The sequence below is a fragment of the Hemibagrus wyckioides genome, linkage group LG25 (genome assembly GCF_019097595.1).
Source record: "Hemibagrus wyckioides isolate EC202008001 linkage group LG25, SWU_Hwy_1.0, whole genome shotgun sequence".
NCBI classification, from domain to species: domain Eukaryota; kingdom Metazoa; phylum Chordata; class Actinopteri; order Siluriformes; family Bagridae; genus Hemibagrus; species Hemibagrus wyckioides.
In genome coordinates this window covers 7,576,405-7,599,984 of record NC_080734.1, presented here as the reverse complement: position 1 = coordinate 7,599,984, position 23,580 = coordinate 7,576,405, and the positions used below count along the sequence as shown (strand labels likewise).

The 23,580-nt window shown below is 37.7% G+C and overlaps 2 protein-coding genes across 3 annotated transcripts; one reads left to right on the top strand and one right to left on the bottom strand.

The window, feature by feature from the left end:
* Positions 1 to 31: 31 nt before the first annotated feature.
* On the bottom strand, positions 32 to 12,326 carry lgals8a (galectin 8a). Its single transcript, XM_058379468.1, has 9 exons — positions 12,169 to 12,326; positions 11,728 to 11,816; positions 10,320 to 10,527; positions 9,943 to 10,062; positions 9,766 to 9,816; positions 7,108 to 7,134; positions 6,211 to 6,299; positions 5,628 to 5,793; positions 32 to 2,350 (listed from the first exon to the last, which is right to left on the bottom strand). Exons 1-9 carry the CDS (start codon positions 12,205 to 12,207, stop codon positions 2,201 to 2,203), a joined length of 939 nt encoding a protein of 312 aa, XP_058235451.1. The 5' UTR covers positions 12,208 to 12,326; the 3' UTR covers positions 32 to 2,200.
* Positions 12,327 to 13,883: 1,557 nt separating this feature from the next.
* On the top strand, positions 13,884 to 23,449 carry galca (galactosylceramidase a). 2 transcript variants are annotated; one of them, XM_058379540.1, is made up of 17 exons: positions 13,884 to 14,111; positions 14,206 to 14,274; positions 14,846 to 14,909; positions 15,716 to 15,829; positions 17,200 to 17,339; positions 17,431 to 17,469; positions 17,560 to 17,687; positions 18,529 to 18,684; positions 18,775 to 18,899; positions 20,145 to 20,272; positions 20,384 to 20,473; positions 20,571 to 20,660; positions 20,744 to 20,888; positions 22,083 to 22,263; positions 22,567 to 22,727; positions 22,823 to 22,899; positions 22,996 to 23,449. In XM_058379540.1, the coding sequence occupies exons 1-17, from the start codon at positions 13,983 to 13,985 to the stop codon at positions 23,137 to 23,139; spliced, it is 1,980 nt and encodes a 659-aa protein (XP_058235523.1). In that variant the 5' UTR covers positions 13,884 to 13,982; the 3' UTR covers positions 23,140 to 23,449. The 2 variants fall into 2 exon arrangements, with proteins under 2 accessions (XP_058235523.1, XP_058235524.1); XM_058379541.1 differs by lacking the exons at positions 13,884 to 14,111; positions 14,846 to 14,909.
* The last annotated feature ends 131 nt before the right edge of the window (positions 23,450 to 23,580 follow it).

The following is a 23,580-nucleotide window of genomic DNA, read 5'->3' as shown; positions in this document are numbered from 1 at the left end:
CAAAATATGGCACAATACCACTAGACAATAGTGAGAATAAATTGCCATTTATTGAAAATGAAATGTAAAAATGAAGCAATTTAAAATGAGAAATCCAGACTGTCTGAAATTCATCTTGGATTTTAATCTGATGGGTTTTTAAATGTGCCTCATGCTTGTTCCACCTGGATAATCTCTAATCCAGATACAGCGTCATGAACAGCTGAGTGGAAACTGGGGTTTAATTAAAGGAGACAGATGAGATGCTAATGGATTCGACATCGATATCTCTCCAGCAAGGATACTTACTTAAATTGGTTTTGCACCAGTGTCCATTAATGTTAACTCACACACTGGGTCTTAAATGATTTAAAATAAAGAAATAAATTAAATTAATAATAATAATAATAATAAAAACAAAAAAAAACAATCGATTTATCCCAAATGTGTCAAGAAGAAAATATTTCCCGAAATTTACTTTAGCCATACATTTTTATTACTGTTTTTAGAAAGAAAGACACTATATATGTGCAACTTGGATAGATATTTTTGATCAGTACAATACAGATAAATAGAAAAAGGTAACAATTCATCAACTCTTATCATGAAGTCACATAAAACATGCATTATCAATTATTGGCCTGGAATTAGAGAGAAAACGTACTACAGTACAACGTTTCCGAACAGAAAGCCTTCTTTTCACTGCTACTTCAAGGACACTTTGTCTCAAATTTCTGATTTGAGCTTTAATGAAGTGTTTGAACAGAAATCTGCATAGACTACAGGCTGCTGATGGCTTGCATAGAACAGAAATTTGCCCCTTTGGATATGGTGGGCTTTCTGACACATCTGCCTCGAGCGTCTGTCTGAACATCTGGATGGACCTTAAACTAGACGTATGCCGATGAGTTAGTTAAGCTTTCAGACTTAAAAACGTGAGGTTTTCCTTCTTCTTAAACATTTTCTTCACTCACTCAAAAGCCTCCTAACTAATACAGTTGGTTCCTCATTTCAGCCAGAAAGCAGGATAACATTACAATGCCATCTTGCCTGAAGATTCTTGGTTCAAATGACTGAAATAAAACAACAAAAAAAAGCTGCTTGTAAAACGATGTTTTGGGAGTAAAACTGAAATGTGGCGTGAAAAGTAACGTGAGTAAATTACACGGTTGGCCGTCAGAGCCTGAGGCAGCCTCAGCGTGATTCTTTAATGCTTCTTTGATTTGTTTACCTTTATTAGATCGCTTGTAGTAGATTTTATTTTCCCTGCTCTAGATTTTCCGACTCGATATTCCGTATTCCATATCACATCCTCGGGCGTTGTTTTGAACGAGTCTGTTTCATATATCAGTCGATATAAATCCGTGTTATTCTCGTGATCACCTTGTGTATTGCATGTCTTTCTCTTCCAGCAAAATGTTATTAATATCTAAGGTGTCCTTTTTCTTTCTTTTTTTTTTTTATGAGAAGAGCAGGCTGATTTAGACCCTGAATTCAATTACCTGTCTATTCTATCCATGGTCCCACATATTCAGAAAACAAAGAACAACCAAAATGGACATAATCCTCTCTAGAGCAATGATGCTGATGAATAAAGGAAGCTCAGAGCCAGGTAGATCTTCACACCCTCTCATCATATTGTGTACTATATTGAACATATATTGAATATGAATTAAACATACAAATGGATTTGGAACAGTATTCTAATCATCGGAAATATACAAGTCTGCCTTCTAACGTTTAGGCCACAGTGAGTCTGATTATGATGTTCCCAAGGCTACAAATTCAATATGGCTGCTGTGATGTCCTTTTCTTCGCTTCTGACAACTTTTTAAAGATATTAAACCACTAAGCAGTCAGTTTGACCTTGTAGCTTCAGTGCAATACTAAAAAGTCACTAAGCACTGAATGTCTTGACTCACCAAGTACTTTTTTTTGACATAAATTAAGGATTTTTCACATTTGGTTAAAACTTTTTGTCCCAAAATCCGACACACAATCTCGGCTGATATTAGTTAAAGCTTAGTAAGTGCTAAAGTGGCGATATATTAAACATCAGCAGCATCCATCGTACAGCAAAGCCGTGACCTCATGTGCTTTAAATTAGCTCAGTAGTAGATCATGAGAAGAGTGAAAGGTAGACTAGTTGGGTTTGAGCACACACTATGTCATCAGATTTGCGCGTCTAAATGTCTGCTGCTGCGTTCGGATGGAGCGCTGGTTACCATATCTTAACATCCAGAAGCTGCAGGTCCCCGGTGATCTCCAGCTCGTCCACACGGCTTAGGTCCTGCACGCGGTGCTTGTAGGTCAGCTGATGAGCGCCGTTCACGGCCAACTTGAACTGCTGCGCCTCGCAGAGGATTATCATCTGGAGCACAGAGAGACGCAGCGGACACAAAGGTCAATCACTTGATTCGGTTTAGAGGAACATTCCTGGGTAAAATTATTTTCTCCTCTTATATACAGGATACATAAAACTGTCTTCTTGTGTCTTTCTTTATTTCTTTAATTTCACAGAGTGGATATGAAAGGAATGCTTTTCTACACACACAAAAAAATCTATATACATTTGCTTTAAACAAAATCAGTACACACATTATTTTCTTTAAAAAAACTGATAGATTTATAGATTTTATAGATATATGCATTTAAATAGGCTCTATATCCACATCCACATCCTTCCAGCTTTCCAGGACTTTAAAATATAAGAGCTTAAAAGGTGAAATGGTGGCCAGAAAATGTTGCAAAAAATTAAAAATAAATAAAAATCATTAATTTATTAATCAGACAATAAATTATTATTATTATTATTATTATAAAAATTATTATTGTTATTAACATCCTAATTATTTGGTTAATTAGCAAATAATTAGGGTAATAATAATAATAATAATAATAATAATAATAATAATAATAAAATCTATAAAATAATAATAATAAAATCTTCCAGATGGTTCAGTGAAATTATGTGCATGTTTACGGATGGCAGAAAATTTTTCTGTGTCCTAAACCGCCCCGAGTCTGAGTGACGACACTCAAGATGTTCATTAAGGAGAAGAAACTTAGAGAAAAGATTAAAATACTACACCTGGTTCTATCTAACATAAAGGGGACATGACATATTAATTGTTCTGCCAGCTGTTCCGTCTGGATTTTCATTTATTTTCTAATACTGTCTCCGAAGAACGAAGGTAAGAAAGACATGCAATTTCAGCACGAGGATCGGATCAGAATCAATCCCCGACAACTAATCGCACGCTTATTCTACTGTGAAGCCTTGCACCAATCATGCAGTGATGTTATTAGTCTCTTCAGCCTGGAGAGATACGGTGTATACAGTAACCATCACTGCCTTTCTAATAAAATGTAAAAGAAGCAGCTGTAATCTCACACCGCTGTGTCTCGGGTCAAAACACAGAGAAATAAACATCCAAGAAGTGTGAGCTAATGAACTGGATAACTAAAATCACATCTAACACACAGTGTATGAAATAATAAAAAGAAAAGAAAACACAGACACCCCAGACTATTTAGGATGAATGGTAGCTCAAAGACATGATGCTATGCAGACTGCAAAGATAAAAAAGGCAGATAAAAGTCGATATATCATGTATCTTTACTTTTATTTTCTGGCAAATTCACAAAAAGAAGCACAAAAAAAAAAGCCTGTAAAAATATATATTCAATTAAAAAGTCATAAGAAGTATATACTTCTATTTTTCCAACTCGGGAAATTAATTTGCATGATCGATACTTGGTGCAGATGCAGAAAAAAACCCTAGACTTCAATTTCAATCAACTCCCAGTGCAGTCTGATTAATGGTTACGTGATTAAACACCCTGCTGACCGCTATATAAAAAAAAAAAAGATGCTCATTTATTTCCTGCTGCGTCCCCAAAAGAATGATGATCCGGAGCACGGGAGCGTAAATAAACACTGAAGTTAAATCAGCACAATGATCAATCACGTTAATGATTATAAGATTAAACACACTACTGAACACTAAATAGACACTGTAGCTTTGACAGTCTGGATCATCTGGACTGCAACACAGGGAATCTACACACAGGCTCAGTGCTTAACTCTGTACTAGTGTACCACAAGGTTGTGAGGTCAATTCTCAAGGACTTGTGAAGAACAGCTTTTGGCTCTTTAGCAAAAAAACATGAGTTTATATCTATTTTCTGCCTCGGTCGCTTTAGTAAGCAAGATATAAACAAGAAGCTGTTATCAATGAAGCTGTTAAAAGCAAAAGTATTCACACATAAATCTATGGCAACTTCATGTAATACTTCAGGTTTAAAAGAAAATATTTACGTCATAAAATTGTTATAACGGTTCACGGAGAGAAAAGTTAAAAAGTTTGAATCTCCTTTTCTGAACGTGATAAAAGACTGAACTACATCTCAGACTAACTTCCTGTTGTTTTTCTCTCCTTGTGGTTTGCTGTCTTGTTAAAAGGATCACGTGTGTTTCTACTTCCTTTCCGTGTAGACATGTTGTAATATAAATAATATAAATATATTGTTTATCAATTTACACCATGCAAAGTGAGCGAACAGAAGAAAAATCAAATCAGGGATTGAGATTTGGTCAGGATTAATGGTGTCCTCTATGCTGAGAAATACAGGCAGTTAATTATCCATCATGCAGTACCCTCTGACTGGCTCCAAATTTATTCTGCAGCAGGACAACGACCCCAAACATACAGCCAATGTCATTAAGAACTACACTATACTGCCAAAAGTTTTGAGACACCTGCCTTGACATGCAGATGAATGTAATATGGAGTTGGCCCAGCTATAACAGCTTCAATTCTTCTAGAAAGACTTTCCACAAGGTTTAGTGTGTTTATGGGAATTTTTGACCATTCCTCTAGAAGTGCATTTGTGATGTTGAATGAGAAGTCCTGGCTCAGAGTCTCCACTCTAATTCATCCCAAAGGTGTTCTATCGGGTTGAGGTCAGGACTCTGTGCAGGTCAGTCACGTTCCTCCACACCAAACTCACTCCTCCATGTCTTTATGGACCTTGCTTTGTGCACTGGTTTGTAGTCATGTTGGAACAGGAAGGGGTCATCCCCAAACTGTCCCCACAAAGTTGGCAGCATGAAATTGTCCAAAATGTCTTGGTATGAAGCTGAAGCATTAAGAGTTCCTTTCACTGGAACTAAGGGGCCGAGCCCAACCCCTGAAACACAACACCTGAATTCACTGATCTGGAGGGGTGTCTCAAAACTTTTGGAAATATAGTGTATCTTCAGTGTAGAGAATAACAGTCCTGGAAGTGATGTTTTGCCTCCCACAGAGCCCTGATCTCAACATTATTGGATCTGTCTGGGATTACATGAAGAGACAGAAGGATTTGAAGCAGCCTACATCCATTGAAGATCTGTTTTTAGTTCTCCAAGATGTTTGGAACAACTTTCCTGCTGAGTTCCTTTAAAAACTGTGTACAAGTGTAGCTAGAAGAATTGATGCTGTTTTGCGGGCAAACTGTGGTCACACCGAATATTGAGTTGATTTGGATTTCTCTTCTGTTCTTGTACTTACTATTTACTCTTCTATTTTTGAAAGCATTCTTGCTTTACAGCATTGTTTCACACCTCCCTAAAACTTTTGCACAGGACAGTGTGTTATAAATACCTCAAAATATTCTCCTGGAGAGAAGGGAAAGCTGGGCAGGGTGTTCTCCTCTGGACCCCAGCACTCAGACAGGTAAGAGTTACGAACAAACAGACCGGATTTGAGCCGAGGGTTCAAGTGCAGTGCGATGTCCTTCGAGTTCCCGACGCGTAGGTTCACACTGAAGCTGCAACCCATCATGCACAAACCACAAACACCAAAATATCAGCAAAACAATACATTTCTATACTTTCTGCATAAAAAAGGAGATGTCCTGACATACTGTATAAAGCATTACTTATTTATACAAATATTAATATAGTGCACAGTATAAAAATATTGATGAAGTCCAACATTGTTATACTGGAATACTTTTATATATTATATATTTATTAAATAATAATAATAATAATAATAATAATAATAATAAATTTAAAAATAAATATCAAATTAAAGCCCTTACAAGAAAGTATTTTAGAGAACAATAAGTAAAATATAAGGAATGTTTTTTTTAAATCAAGGAACTAAAACGTTATTTATTGTTTGTTACACAGAACTATTGTTTAAATTAAAAATAAATAAATAAATAGCATTATCTCCAAACCTGTGAGGATAGGTAATGATCTGACCCTTGATTGTGATGGTGTGTCCTGGACTCAAGCCCTTTTGTAGCTTTCTCCTAAAAGGAAGACTCTGAACACACACACACACACACACGCGTAATTTTTGATTAATCATCCTTTCTAAACAAGTTCATCCTCATTCGTTCTATGAACAACAAAAACTTCTTTCGGACTTATTGTGATATCTTAGTATCATTAATCCATGATCAGGTGAATATATAAGCACATGGTGTGTGTATATCTGTGTTATAAGACTGCTATGGATTTGTCTCAGTTGGTGAGATCTCACTCTGTTGTTGATGTTGCTTTTATTCAAAACCGCAGCATATAAATTATTCCTGCCTGCAATTAAAATGTTTATCTGCAGTAACAGAGAGTGAAAGGAGATTTAGCGCAGTCTTCGTTACGTCTCGTTATGGTCACCTACTGTAAGTATAAATATGACGATATAAAAATGTTATTGAAATTTTTACCAGATTTATGTTACAAAGTAAGAAAAGTAAACATATGTCACGGGCAAATATCTCTAATAGCTTGCGTCTTTCTTTCTACCTGTTGTTTTTGCCTTCCAGTCTTCCCTCCTTCATCTGTCCACCCTTCTATCTTTCCTTTTATCCTGTGTTCAATTTTTCTAATGCCTTTCTAAAACCCTTCCTTTATTCTATTACACCTTTTTTCTTTCTTGTTTTTCTGAGTTTGGTTTATGTAGTGCCTTCCTTGCTTCCTTCCATCGTTCCTTTCAATTTAAGAACATGTATGGAGTAAAAAAAACAACAAACAAACAAAAAAACATTGCTTAAATATAATCATGTTTTTTGACAAAAAAAATGCATTTAAAACAGAGCGATAACCAAGTGCTTTAATCATCTGTTACTCACCATATCACACGGGTCATCCAGCACAGCCTGAGGGACAGACAAGAGAACGCTCCGTGTGTAAAACATTATTTATTTCTGAGGTTTTAGTCATAAAGCATGTATTCTAATAATGTAATTAATATCATAATCATTTCTGTTACACATTTAACCTCGCTCTTAGACACTTAACCTCCCCCTTACACACTTAACCTCCCCCTTACACACTTAACCTCGCTCTTAGACACTTAACCTCCCCCTTACACACTTAACCTCCCCCTTACACACTTAACCTCGCTTTTACACACTTAACCTCCCCCTTACACACTTAACCTCCCCCTTACACACTTAACCTCGCTCTTAGACACTTAACCTCCCCCTTACACACTTAACCTCCCCCTTATACACCTAACCTCGCCCTTATACACCTAACCTCGCCCTTATACACTTAACCTCCCCCTTACACACCTAACCTCGCCCTTATACACCTAACCTCGCCCTTATACACTTAACCTCCCCCTTACACACTTAACCTCGCTCTTACACACTTAACCTCCCCCTTATACACCTAACCTCGCCCTTATACACTTAACCTCCCCCTTACACACTTAACCTCGCTCTTACACACTTAACCTCCCCCTTACACACTTAACCTCCCCCTTACACACCTAACCTGGCTCTTACACACTTAACCTAACTTTTACACACTTAACCTCCCCCTTATACACCTAACCTCGCCCTTATACACTTAACCTCCCCCTTACACACTTAACCTCCCCCTTACACACTTAACCTCCCCCTTATACACTTAACCTCGCCCTTATACACCTAACCTCGCCCTTATACACTTAACCTCGCCCTTATACACCTAACCTCGCCCTTATACACTTAACCTCCCCCTTATACACCTAACCTCCCCCTTACACACTTAACCTCCCCCTTATACACCTAACCTCGCCCTTATACACCTAACCTCGCCCTTATACACTTAACCTCCCCCTTATACACTTAACCTCCCCCTTATACACCTAACCTCGCCCTTATACACTTAACCTCCCCCTTACACACTTAACCTCCCCCTTACACACTTAACCTCCCCCTTATACACTTAACCTCGCCCTTATACACCTAACCTCGCCCTTATACACTTAACCTCGCCCTTATACACCTAACCTCGCCCTTATACACTTAACCTCCCCCTTATACACCTAACCTCGCCCTTATACACTTAACCTCGCCCTTATACACTTAACCTCGCTCTTACACACTTAACCTCGCCCTTATACACTTAACCTCGCTCTTACACACTTAACCTCGCTCTTACACACTTAACCTTGCCCTTATACACTTAACCTCCCCCTTACACACTTAACCTCGCTCTTACACACTTAACCTCGCTCTTACACACTTAACCTCCCCCTTACACACTTAACCTCCCCCTTACACACTTAACCTCCCCCTTACACACCTAACCTGGCTCTTACACACTTAACCTAACTTTTACACACTTAACCTCCCCCTTACACACCTAACCTCGCCCTTATACACTTAACCTCGCTCTTAGACACTTAACCTCCCCCTTACACACTTAACCTCCCCCTTACACACCTAACCTGGCTCTTACACACTTAACCTCCCCCTTACACACCTAACCTGGCTCTTACACACTTAACCTAACTTTTACACACTTAACCTCCCCCTTACACACTTAACCTTGCCCTTAGACACTTAACCTAACTTTTACACACTTAACCTCGCTGTTACACACTTAACCTCCCCCTTACACACTTAACCTCCCCCTTACACACTTAACCTTGCCCTTACACACTTACCCTCACTCTGACACACTTAACCTCCCCCTTACACACTTAACCTGGCTCTTAGACACTTAACCTAACTTTTACACACTTAACCTCCCCCTTACACACTTAACCTTGCCCTTACACACTTACCCTCACTCTGACACACTTAACCTCCCCCTTACACACTTAACCTCGCTGTTACACACTTAACCTCGCTTTTACACACTTAACCTCGCTTTTACACACTTAACCTCGCTCTTACACACTTAACCTCGCTCTTACACACTTAACCTCGCTCTTACACACTTAACCTCGCTTTTACACACTTAACCTCGCTTTTACACACTTAACCTCCCCCTTACACACTTAACCTCCCTTTTACACACTTAACCTCGCTTTTACACACTTAACCTCGCTTTTACACACTTAACCTCGCTCTTACACACTTAACCTCGCTTTTACACACTTAACCTCGCTTTTACACACTTAACCTCGCATTTACACACTTAACCTCGCTCTTACACACTTAACCTCGCTTTTACACACTTAACCTCGCTTTTACACACTTAACCTCGCTCTTACACACTTAACCTCGCTTTTACACACTTAACCTCGCTTTTACACACTTAACCTCGCTTTTACACACTTAACCTCGCTCTTACACACTTAACCTCGCTTTTACACACTTAACCTCCCCCTTACACACTTAACCTCCCCCTTACACACTTCTCCCTGCTCACCAGGTGTTTGAAGAATAAATTGGATAAAACAAACCCAAAAATGAACAGTTAGAATCAGGAAACTCTTGTATAGAATACCTTGTACTGTGATTCACATCTAAGCAAAGCATATAAGAGAAACACAGCGTTAGGGTACTTACCAGCGCCTGTGTGCTGATCCCCTTCCCCACTGATGAAGAATTTGAAGCACTCTTTAAACACAAACAAACAAAAACAGTAAATATGACTTCCGGTTTTGTATGTATTGCTCCATGTTAGCTAACAGTGGAATGTCTATGAGCAGAAGCTGCATCATGATGATAATGTCAGGAGCTCACTGTGCTGGGAATGAATCCAATGGCCTGGATCTGAACCTTCCCAGATACAGACAATGTGTCCACCCTGGCCAGATCTATTCTGTGCTTGTATTCCAGCACATGAGCACCATTTACTGCCACCTGGAGGTAAGAAGGAAGACAGATCAAACACTTAGAAGGTACATTAATCCCTATTACTAGTTTTACCCTGTGACATATGATCATTTTAGTGATTACTGAAAAGACCTCTGATTAAAATCCAGCATGAACTGGCAGTCTGTCCGAATCAATCATCCAACCCTTACAATATAACATGACCTAGATTCCTCTGTAAAATTAATCCAGCTCAAGAATTTTATTACATATAATCTCAGTCCTCAAATAATCTCCTTCCTCACCTTGAACAAATCTTTCTCTACCAGCATGATGATCTCGAAATCTTCCCCTTTTCTGAAAGGCATCAGATAGTGGATCTCTTCTTTACCCCAGTACTCATGTTGCAGGGTGTTGCACACGATGTGGTTCTTCTTAAAGCGTGGGTTAAAGTGGAACGCAATGTCTGCTCTGGGTTTAATACTGCTGCCACACATGAAGTCCACCTGAAACCTGCAACAACATTTCTCACAATACTGTAGGACAGAGATGCAGTAGGTTTCAAGCTATTACACTGTCTCTAAAGCAAAACCAGCAATGCAGTGACACTTTAACCCTTTACTCTGTCCAGCTGTCCCACCTCTACACACTCTAAACACCCTGCTTAAACTAATACAATTCCAAAGCTTCAATTTTCATGCTACCATCATCATCATCATGTTCTTCATCTAATTGCTTGCTAAGTCTGTAAAGCTTTGAGTTCAGCATTTGTTGTCTTCACTACTTCTGTGATGGACTGCTCATTAGCATGATCTTACATATAGTGAGTGAGGAAAAAAAAACTCTTGTTTTTAGGCACCAACAGTGAAACCTGATCGTCATCCTTTTCGTTTGACATTAGCTGAATATGTGTACATTTAATTACTTCCAAAGCTATTCCTTTAATATGATCTAAATACAAAGCAGTGTAGTATCACATCACGTACACTATATTGCCAAAGGTTTTGGGACACCCCTCCAAATCATTGAATTTGGGTGTTCTTATTTTTGCCCCTTAGTTCCAGTGAAAGGAACTCTTAATGCTTCAGAATACCAAGACATTTTGGACAATTTCATGCTCCCAACTTTGTGGGAACAGTTTGAGGATGACCCCTTCCTGTTCCAAAATGACTGTACACCAGTGCACAATGCAAGGTCCATAAAGACATGGATGAGTGAGTTTGGTGTGGAGGAACTTCACAGAGTCCTGACCTCAACCTTTGGGATTAATTTGAGTGGAGACTGTGAGCCAGACCTTCTCGTCCAACATCAGTGCCTGACCTCACAAATGCGCTTCTAGAGGAATGGTCAGAAATTCCCGTAACACACTCCTAAACCTTGTGGAAATCCTTCCTAGAAGAGTTGAAGCTGTTATAGCTGCAAAGGGAGGAACAACTCCATATTACATTCATGTGCATGTAAAGACAGACGTCCCAGTTTTGGCCTGGCTCACAGTCTCCGCTCTAATTCATCCCAAAGGTGTTCTATCGACTTCAGGTCAGAACTCTGTAAAGTTCCTCCACACCAAACTCACTCATCCATGTCTTTATGGACCTTGCTGATTTGGAGGGGTGTCCCAAAACGTTTGGCAATATTGTGTATATAAACAGAATGATACAGTTACTGATTTTACTGTCAGAAGTAAGATCAACACAAACTGTTTGCATCACTCACCTGTCTGCATCTCCTGGAACAGAGCCTTGGATAACAACCATCTCACCTGGATGGAGACCCCCCAGGATGGTTACTGCCATGGGGATGGACTGAGAAATCACAAATTTTCACATCAGTGTGCTATATTAACACATTTTCTCTCATGTCTTACACGATGATGGTTTGACCTAGATGTTTTTCATAACCAGAAGATGAAAACTTTTACTGTACATAAAGTTCAGCCCTGTTAGTAAACGGAATACGTTACAGAGAAACAGTATTAAAATCATATGTAAGTTTGTTGACATTAGATAATAATACATCCACAAACTAAACAGCACTGAAACTAGCCAAGGCTCTGGGTATAACCTGTCAAAACCTTGTCATAATCATCTGAGCTTAAATAACAATTTATTAAACTACATTAAAACGACATAAAGTATATATATATATATCTCTTACCGGGTTTAGTACAGACTGCTTCGGGTGTTTTACCGACATTTCGACGACACAGCTTCTCTCCCTGATCAATACGAAGCAATAGTTTAACCTCAGGATCACTCCCAAATCCCTCTCTCCCTCCCTATAAAGGTACACTATGTAGACTACGAAACATAAGCATTCGCGCAATGTAACGTCCCCTTAAGATTGCCGTTTGAGACGCAGCAACAGACTTTACTTTCGCTTCCTAGTTCTTGTGAAGCAACCAATGGGAACACGCCGAGGTGTTGACGTCACCAAGGAGCAGCGCGAGCGATTGTTTGCTCTTCTGTATACCTCCTGTTAAAAGCTACGTCATATATATTAACTTTTATATTTATTTATTAACTTAGAACTTCTTGTTCAAAACTAGAAGGTGTTTATAAATGGCAAATATTTTTTTAACTACATTTTATTTATGCAAATATTTTTCAAAATAATTGCAGACACTTCGATTTTCTTCAGTTAACTTTTAATTAATTTACAGATAAAATCAAACAAGTTCAAACAGAATGAATTGCAATGCAAATAAATATTAAATAGTTTAAATACTACTAAAGCAAGAATTTTATACTGAAATCGGAAGTTTTTTCAATCTTTAAATTTATTTATTCATTAATAATACAGAAATGTATTATTAAACGCATTTAATGTATATGTTGTTTATACAACATATGTAAAGAACATATACTGTATATTGTGAGGTCAGTCGTATTTATGAATAAAATATAATACAAAAATATTAAATAGATTAAATAAACCAATAGAATAAAATTCCATTTGACATGACTGCACAGAGCAGAGACTGTGAACCAGGCCAAAACTGGGACATCTGCCTTTACATGCACATGAATGTAATATGGAGTTGGTCCGCGTTCCACAAGGTTTAGGAGTGTGTTTATGGGAATTTTTGACCATTCCTCTAGAAGCGCATTTGTGAGGTTAGGTACTGATGATGGACGAGAAGGTCTGGCTCAGGTTGAGGTCAGGATTGCAGGCCAGTCGAGTTTCTCCACACCAAACTCACTCATCCATGTCTTTATGGACCTTGCTTTGTGCACTGGTGTGAAGTCATGTTGGAGCAGGAAGGGGTCATCCTCAAACTGTTCCCACCAAATTGGCTTGGTATGCTGAAGCATTAAGAGTTCCTTTCACTGGAACTAAGAGGCCAAATCCAACCCCTGAAACACAACACCTAAATTCACTGATCTGGAGGGGTGTCCCAAACTTTTGGCAATATAGTGTATCTCAGGGGTGAGGTCTATGTGACTGTCATAAGTCAGTACAAAATCAAGTATGACTCTCAGTCAAAATCTCCACAGGAACCAAGGGTTTAAACCCAACCAAGGGTTTATCAACCCAAATATTGGCTTAGTTTAGTTTATTTATTTATACAGCACAATAAAATCAATAATGTCAAGTGAAATGAAATAGTACAGAAATAACACTCAAACATTTTATGTTGAAAACTGAGTTGAATATGATTTTAAAGTAGATTTTATGCTTATCCCTTTACTTAAATGCTATAAACATGAATATTATGTATGTATAAATATATGATAATATGTTTATTTCATACAGTTAATCTATCAGAAAATATCTGTGTGTTTTTATATCTCGCGCCTCTGGTCCATGAAGTAAGCTGTTAGCCACAGCCAATAAGCGAAAAGCTGGGCGTGTCACATGGCCAACCAGGAAGTGAAACAGTGAAACAATAACTATGTGCGGTAAAGAGCATCGGTGCTGGTAGTCGGCACTGTGTTGTCTCAGTTCGCGTTATACAGGAAGCTGGCACAATGAAATCGAATGTCGGCTTGCTTCTTTTGTCATGTATTCGCTTATGTTTAACAGAAATGTACCTTCTGGACGATAAGATCGGGCTGGGGAGACGGTTTGATGGTATAGGGGGGTTAAGTGGAGGAGGGGTAGGTTACCTGTCTACCTTCAGCTTTCTGCATGACCTAACATCAGTCGAATTAAGGATCAAATGTATTTTAATATCTAATCATTTGCTTTTAGGCTACCTCGAGACTTCTAATCAACTATAAAGAGCCTTATCGGAGTCAAATACTGGATTATTTGTTTAAGGTAAGTTTATTGCACAACTGTGTACTGTCATGTTCATCAACTAATCCTTTCATGCTTAGTGTACACATGATTAATCAACATAATAATTAGTAGTCGGTTGAAATTATTAGATCTAAATCAGCTCCAAATTACTTGAGATTGTTAGAGTAGTGTAAAATATAAAACACTACTTTTGAGTTCTCTTGCTCTTGAGACATAAACATTAAACATACTCACTGGAGCATGCGGCTGATATTTCGTAACAATTTTTCCATGGAAAATATCAAATTAAAAAACATCTATTGTTGTTCCAGACTCTAATAGACACCTAAAGTGCTTAAAAATAATTAATTAATTAATTAATAAATAAATAAATAAATAAATAAAATGAAAGATTCCTAAACCTAACCCGTGCTAGTCCTACAAATATTGACGATCCTTTTCAAATAATTAATATTTGAAAATAATTTATCGAAGTATTAAGCAATACGATCATCTGAATCATGTACAGCTGATGCTGAAAATGACCTGTAAATGAAAAAGTTTAATCGTCTTGAATAAATGGTGCTTCTATTGTTTTTATTCCTTCTAGCCTAACTTTGGAGCATCACTGCACATTCTTAAAGTGGAAATAGGAGGCGATTCTCAAACGACAGGTTAGAAAAAAAAAACATCTGGCAATTCTTTTTGTGTCAGAATGTGTTGCTGAAGAGGTGAAATATTCTACATTAAAGCTGACATGTTGATTTGCAAGTTTAATTCAACATTGAGCTTTGCTCTAGAAACCTTCGGTGTCATATGATATTTTGCTCATGCAGTCACATGTCTGTCAGGGAGACAAAAAAAACTTTGGCACAGAGGTGACAGGGTGTGACCCTGATGAAACATTGTACTGGAAATAAAGTCAAACTGCCTCTTTATTTATTTTTTACACAGACTTTAATTCATGCTACATAAGAGGGAACATATAGGGTACAGAATAAGATAAGTTGAAAGAGTGTCTTATATATAGTATATAGTGAATATGTAATATCTGTACATTACTATGTACATCTAGATAAATATACAGTATTTTAATCTAGGTCTGGATGTGAAAAAGGCGTAAAAACAAGGTGTAAAAACAAACAGTATAAAGTGTGTTGGAAGGATGTACAGTATAAGTAGATTATGAATAAGAGTCCTGGCTTGAGCACAACACAGCCTTTATGATTACAGCAGCAGTTCTTGGGTCCACAGATAGAATCCAGGTGGAATTGTCCTCTGAAGAAAATGTGAGGCTTGGGCATATGCTGTTTTGGGGATGTGTGAATCTTTAGCATTGAAGACTACAGAAATGTTTATTTACTTAAGTACTGACCGTTTGGAAGAGGACCTTGTGTAGGGTCATCGTTTTTCAGGAAGGCTTCAGACAGACAGGTTCATATTTGTCTTTTCGTCTGTGTGCATTTGTTTTGTTCTACAGATGGTACGGAGCCTTCACACATGCACAACGAGACCGATGAGAATTACTTCCGTGGTTATGAGTGGTGGCTTATGAAGGAGGCCAAGAAGAGGAACCCAGACATCATGCTCATCGGTCTGAATACATTTCATTACATAAGGCTCAAGACTCGATGATCTTGTGTTGGAGAACATTACACAGATGTGATCAACTCCAGGAACTATTGGCACCCTTCATGAAAATGACTTTATAGAATGAATAACAAGTATCTGATGATGGCTTTAAAACAGCTTTATTACAAAATGGAGAGTCCTCCACTAACAAGAAGTTTAGTCCTTGTAGACTAGTGTATGCATAAAATACACTTAAATAGCTGAAGCTGAAGAATAGAAGCATTAGCAATAGAAGAATTTTGCTGCAGACTAAAGAAGAATAGCTGTTTCACCTTGTGGTGACCATGACCCTGTTTGGATTAGTTTTAAAACTGAATCACTATCTGAGCATAAGGCTGTGAGATTCCTCTATGACAAATTGGAAGGAAGCTATTGAAAGAAAATTCTTCCAGCCACTTCGTCTGCACCTGAATCTGCACCTGTTCCTATTCAGCTTAGGTACTTCAAGGCCTGTCTTTTCAAAAAATATTATACTGAGGTGTATTTGAGAAAGACGTCTCTTTTTGCAATGTCTAGCATGATTATGTTACATTTGTAAAGGCAGCTTGGCCATGTCTGAACCTCCCGGCAGAGGCGAGGAGAGGATTTGTGCAAAGGATGTCGTGGTACTTGTGATGCCAATCATTCAGCTCCAGTTTTGGCGTCATTAATGGTGTTGATGAGCTAAAAAAAAATGGGTCTCATTTGAGTATACACAATTTCACTCCTATACAACTTTCTTCTGGAGATCATGAGTTTGAATCCCAACAATGCCACAGCCTTCCAAAACAGGGAGTGGGAGGGATTGCACATTAGACACGCCCCCTCCCCAATTCAATCAGCATGACATTAGCTAATCATATGACATCTGTGAGCTCAGGTAGGTGGACAGATGTGTGCTTTCTTTTGTTATGGAGTGTATTGTTATGGACTTGGCATCTAAGAACAGACTGTGACCTTGACCACCAGTAATTCACTAAACTGAGCCTGAAAAGGAGGCATGTAATTATTCCAGTTTCTTGAGAGCAATGTGTATCATTTAATATCATTCTGATGAGTGCCAATAATTCTTGATTTGATATCATATTGTTGATAATTATCATATTTATCAACTTCTTTCCTTGGATCTTAGAGAACTGTTAAATGCTTTTCTTATTTATTTCTTTTGCACCACCTGCATAAATTAGGGAGTCAATAAGGAGGTACGTAGTTTTTCCAGGTTCTTGAAGGGTGCCAATAATTCTATTAATCTATTAATAATATCATTGATAATAATCATATTTATCTCTGCGATCTTTCCTTGTTGAATTAACTCAGTGTTTTGTCTCACATCTCCTTTGTGATGCTTTGTAGGCCTGCCCTGGGCTTTTCCAGGATGGGTTGGTCATGGGACCAACTGGCCTTACTACTTTCCAAACATTACTGCTAACTATGTTGTGTCTTGGGTGATTGGAGCCAAACAGCATCATGGTCTTGATATTAACTACATAGGGGTATATGTTTTGTGGTTCATTAGGCTATTCATCTAAAATGATCCCAAAATAATGCATATATTTTAAGATGTTGTCAACATTTAATTTTTAGGTATGGAATGAACGGAACTTCGATTCAAAGTACATCCAGGTACAATAAGTGAAGGACTATAAGAATAAATAAAGCATGGTTTTTAGGATGGTTTTATTTTCTGAAAATGTTAATTTCTTGAACATTCAGGTGCTTCGGGGCACCCTAGATCAAGCTGGCTTACCAAACGTGGGCATTATTGCAGCAGATGGGAACTGGGACATTTCCAGTGCCATGCTTGTTGATTCATATCTCAATGATGCTGTTGAAGTTATTGGGTAAGGTGGAGATTATATTTGATTCATATACACCCTTTCATTTCCATTCACAATCTAGGTTCAAAATTATTATTTTATTTTATTTCATTTTATTTTATGTATTATTATTTTTCTTTTATTATTATTTTTCTTTTTCTTTAACATCACCTGTAATTCTTATCAGAAGTAATGGACAGCATAAGTGCTACTGTAGTGTTTTGTTGGTAAGGACTGGGGGATTTGTTAAATGCTATATATATATATATATATATACACTGCCAGTCAAAAGTTTGGACACACCTTTTAATTCAGTGTTTTTTGTTTAGGGATTTATTTTCTACATTCTAGAACAATACTGGAGATTTCAAAACTATGAAATAACACACATGGACTTAAGTAATCCATATGTAATGACAACAAAAAACAGTCAGTTGTTATTTTAAGACACGAAGGTCAGGTGTTCTGGAATAGTTCTTGCAAGAACAGTATTGTCAAGTGCATTTGCAAAACCCATCAAGCACCATGATGAAACTGGCTCACATGAAGACCAAAACTGACCTCTGCTGCAGAGGAGAAGTTCATTTAGAGTTACCAGCCTCAGAAATCACCAAATAACAGCACCTCAGATTAGAGCCGTTATGAAGGCTTTACAGAGCATCAGTAGCAGACATATCTCAATATCAACTGTTCAAAGGGCATTATTGTGTATTTCGGCCGCCTTCAGCATTGTTTTACAATGTAGAAAGAAATAAACATCAGGAAAGACCATGGAATTAGAAGGTCTGTCCAAACTTTTGACTGGTAGTGTATATTGGAAAATTCAATAAAAATATTAAAACCAAAAACGACATCATCTTCCCAGTGTTCACTATCCTGGTACCACGACTGTCAAGGAGGCGCTGTTAACGGGTAAAAAGCTTTGGTCTTCTGAAGATTACAGCACGTTTAATGACGACATCGGGGCAGGATGCTGGGCTCGAATTCTTAACTGGAACTATGTCAATGGCAGGATGACGTCGTGAGTAAAAAAAACTTCCAAAAACCTTCCTGATGAATTACTGAATAACTCGTCTGTAGATTCATTTGTTTGTTTACTGTTTAAAACTAGGACTATCTCCTGGAATCTGATAGCAAGTTATTATGAAGATCTTTCTTTTGGTCGAGACGGTTTGATGACTGCAGAAGAGCCATGGAGTGGGAATTATGTGGTGGAAACCCCAATATGGATAACTGGTAAATCTACATATATGGTTTATACATATGTATGAATTGTGTGAATTGTCACTAGCACTAGTTTCCTTCGACCCTAAAATGTAGGCAATCAGTCGGAGGGATAACGAGAGAGGATAATGTAGATGAGGATAATGTAGATAACGAGTAACTCAATAGGTTTAAAATATATCAATGAAAGCTAAATCTTAATATACATGCCTCAGGTAACAACATCAAGCTCAGGCAAAACTAATCCACAGTTAAGGTTTTGGAGTAAGAGGAGCAGTCCATATTTATACATTTGAATTCAAAGGTAAATAATATAATCAAATGCAAATCCTCCGATTTAGCAACAAAGTTTGGGACAAGGTCACGGGAAAAATTTGTCATCTTGCACTGAATGATAACCGAGTGCATGCCACTGAAAGGACAGTGATTCCAGTTTCCCCAAATGTTTATAATGAAAAATTAATTCAGAAGATGAATTCGGGTTTGGATTCCATTACTTTTGCATAAATTTTGGTCAGTCCATTATGAATGATGTTTTATTATTTCCCCAATGTTTTTTAGTTTTGTCAAATTTATTTGTACATTGTAGTAGGCTGTAGTTACAAATTGCTAATTTAATCACATGAGACAATGAAAGCTATAATCTAACACAGGCTGTAAAATTCATTGCAGTATCATTGTTGGTCTTTCTCTTGATTTTTTAACATTGTTTAGAAGCCTGAAAGTAATCACTATGACATGATTCCTGTTCATCCCATGTAGCTAGCTAATCTACGAAATATTACTAACATGCCGGTGCTAGACACACACACACACACACGCACACAAAAATCCCCACAAAGCAGAAGTTCATATAAGCTTACAAAGCCATATCAGTCTAGCAGCTTGTACACAATAGTTAAGTTTTAACTATTAAACACAATAGTAGTTTTGCGCTGACTTGAAAAAAGAAAAGCTTCCTCGTGTTCAATCCTCTGCTAAATATTCAAGCCTCATTTGTTATACAGAAGAAGCTGGTTATTTGAAACTTAAAGCTAAAACTGTGCAGAAATCTAAAAATTATACTGAAGATCTTAACACTGCTGGTTCCTCGTCAGGTTCCTTCCTCATGTCTCAGCGAGCTTTTCCTCAGCACTGTTACCTCTGGCTTGTTTATTGAGGATAAGTCCTATATCCAGATATTTATAAAGCTGCTGTGTGATGTCCATTGTTCAAAGCTCTGTATGAATAAGATAAAATTGTGTGTTTGTGCTGTAGCTCACACTACTCAGTTTGCGCAACCTGGCTGGACATACCTCCAGACCTTAGGGAATCTCGCACACGGTGGAAGTTATGTAGCACTAACAGACGGCCAAGGGAACCTCACCATCGTGATAGAAACCATGGTGGGTCACAATTTAAAATAATGCTATAGATTTTGTTGTTCCAAACTAAGAAATACTCTAGTCGTATTTGCTTTCCACTTTTCTTTTCTTTTTTTTTTTTTTTTTTTGCAGACTCGCAATCACTCGCAGTGCATTCGGCCTTCACTCCCTCCTTACAATGTTTCAGCTCAGGAAGCAACATTTCAGCTCAAAGGCTCCTTTGTATGTGCAGCAGCTCTTAGATATTATCAGGTGACTCTTGTTGTAACTCGTTATGCAGGAAGTTGTTTTGACTGTCCACACTTTCTTCTTTTTCTAGGCTGCAATCACTCGTTTTCAGGTTTGGTACTCGAAACTGGATTTCGATACCAAAAACGATGTACTCTTCAAGAAGGTTGATCCCATACAGGTGAATAAATACTAGTTTTCCCAAACACAGGATATCAGTATAGGATGCCATTTTATCTAGCGTGACTTTGTCGGTCTGTACAGGTTTCCAGCGGACTTTTTACCTTGAAACTGGGTGTTGATGAACTTTACACCATCACAACTGTCACCACTGGACAAAAAGGCCTCTACCCAGATCCTCCAGATTCTGCTTCGTTTCCCAAGAAATACTTTGATGACTTCAATATCCGTAGGTTTGATTGTGTCTGATGTTTAACCTTGCAGTGCTAGTTTTTCAGCGCTAATGCTGTGTTAACATTTTAAGCTTGCATTTTACTTTAAATATCTGAGTTAGCAGGTGGTAGAGAATTACTGAGGCCATGAAGTAGATAATCTATCAGTTAAGTATGGTGGTGATTGGAAACATCGCACAAATAAATCAAGCAAATTAACAGTCAATAAGGCTTTTTGGGCTATTTTCTTATTGTTGTCTGCAAAAATCTGAGAAACATTTCTTTGCCCTGTTTATTTTCCTAATCTTTTTGTCCTTAATTTCAAGAGAATTCAGTGTTCAGAAACTAGTAGACGTTTTCGAACAAGATATGTATAGCTGGTCTTCTTCTGAGGTTCTGTATCATCTAATGTTGGCTATAAGCTTCTTGTAGGAACTACAGTTGTTGCTCCATAGATGACATTGCGAGACTATCAACTATTTGTGTAAACATGTAATGTGTGTAAACTTTTGCAAGCATAAACTTCGTGTAGCAATGTTTTGTTACACAGTGACAAACCAGAAAAGAGCAGTCGCATGTCTAATAGGTCTAGAATCAATGTGGTCGAAGAGGTAGATAAACCCGTGACGCATTCAGTCATGCTCACATAAATTAACCAGGAATATCTTTACATCATTATTATTATTATTATTATTATTATAAGGTTAATAATACAGAATGCCCCAAAAGTCTCCATGCAAACTATATATTATATATTATTTCAGTAAGCTTTTAAAAATGCCTTTGACAAAATAAGCATGAAAACCATTCTCACAGCTCGATCAGAAAGCTGACGCAAGGTTGTGATGGACTTTTACAGGAATCATGGCAAGCATATCACACATGACACTTTTTCCAAAATGGGAAAGTCGGGCAAGATGTCTTTGTGTGTGTTTACAAAGGAATAGCAATCATGTAGGGGATTTTGCTAAAGCGCTTTAATTACCCCTATGTATGGAGACTTTTTGGGACACCCTGTAGTGCACTTTAACTCTCAAGCACCTAAGAACATTCTGTACTGCAGAGGACTGGTAGTGTAAATCATGTTTTTGGGAATATATTGTACGATAGTGATATGTCTAGGTGATTTAATCTTTGGCTACTTATTCAGAGCAATGTCTTTAAAACCTTCTAGGTCTAACTTTTCTTTCTCGTTTTCCTCTTATGCTCAGAAAACCCTCCCTTCTCAGAGGCCCCATACTTTGCTGACCAGACAGGCGTGTTCGAGTACTTCACAAACTTCTCAGATCCAGGGCCACACAATGTCACGTTACGTCAGGTGGTCAACCAGCGTCCAGTTTCGTGGGGTTACGACGCGGACCAGACCATCACTGTCATCGGAGACCACAGCTGGTTGGTTCCTAACACATTAAACATGGAGCATGTTAAAGCAGTAATCTGTATATTTAATAATTTGCTTTTTATGATTATTAACGGTCTCAAAGTAGTGCTGGTGTGTCATTTGTAGGACAAAATGTCATCAAAATATTTTCTGATATAAGGACAAATTTTTTTCAGCCTTTTTTCCATATCTTACTACCTCACAGTGTTAATGTTCTTCTATTTCATATGCTCAGTTTTCTGCTGATGTCTTCCTTTTTATTTGTTATTTGCTTGGATCTGCAAAGTTTGATCCATTGCTTACCATTTAAACAGGCAAGACATATCAGTCTCCTGTGACATCTACCTTGAAACTGAGAACGGTGGCGTCTTCGTCGCTGCCAGGGTGGATCAAAGCGGGGAATCGGTCCGAGGATCCAACGGCGTATTTTACTGGGTTTTTGCAAATGGCACATACAAAGTGACTAATGATATAGGTCAGTGACTAGTCCTGTATTTCTTACTTTTTCACCTACAGTTCAATGTGTTTAAGAGCCTGAAATACTGTAAGAGAGCTTTCTTCTTGTTTAAGGTGGAAAAAAAGTTCTTCTTGAAGGATTGTCAGGGACAAGGCCGGGTATATGGCACACCCTCACTCTCACAGTAAAGGTAAGAACTTTTATTTATGAGAAGATATACTAGAATAACTTAAATAAATAAATCTGCACTTTTTATATCCTACAATGTGATGTTTTTCTTTAACAGGGTAATAATGCCATTGGAATGCTGAACGGTTTTCCTTTATGGAAGAATGCTGTTGTTGTTCAACCCATGAACGGCTGGGCTGCGATTGGAACCTCCTCCTTTGAATTTGCACAGTTCGACAATTTTCTGGTGGATGCGAGCTGATTCTTTTTATCAAATACATATCCACCATGCTGCCTCAATACACATGCTGCCTCCATATCCTGTCAGACATGAATGCAGTATGAGTGCATGGTAAATATGTATTTGAATATAACCATATTACTACTTTGGGAAATCATATTTTCTAAGAACTAAAAGAAAATCATTGCTACCGACCGAATGATTGTGATGTTTTTAACAGATGGGAAGATTTGGGAACACTGTTTTTGTAGTATCTGTGAAAATTTTATTGATTTGCTGTTGTTTTTGATATATTGCATCTAAAAATATGAATAAACTGAATTTTCAAGCCTTTGGTGTGTGTATAAATGACTTGCAAATGCAGGGTTTTGTATAATTATTACTAATGTTATGTTAAATAATATATATTAAGTAATAGTGATCATTTGGACAATCTTGGAGTGTTATGATGATGATAGTAGT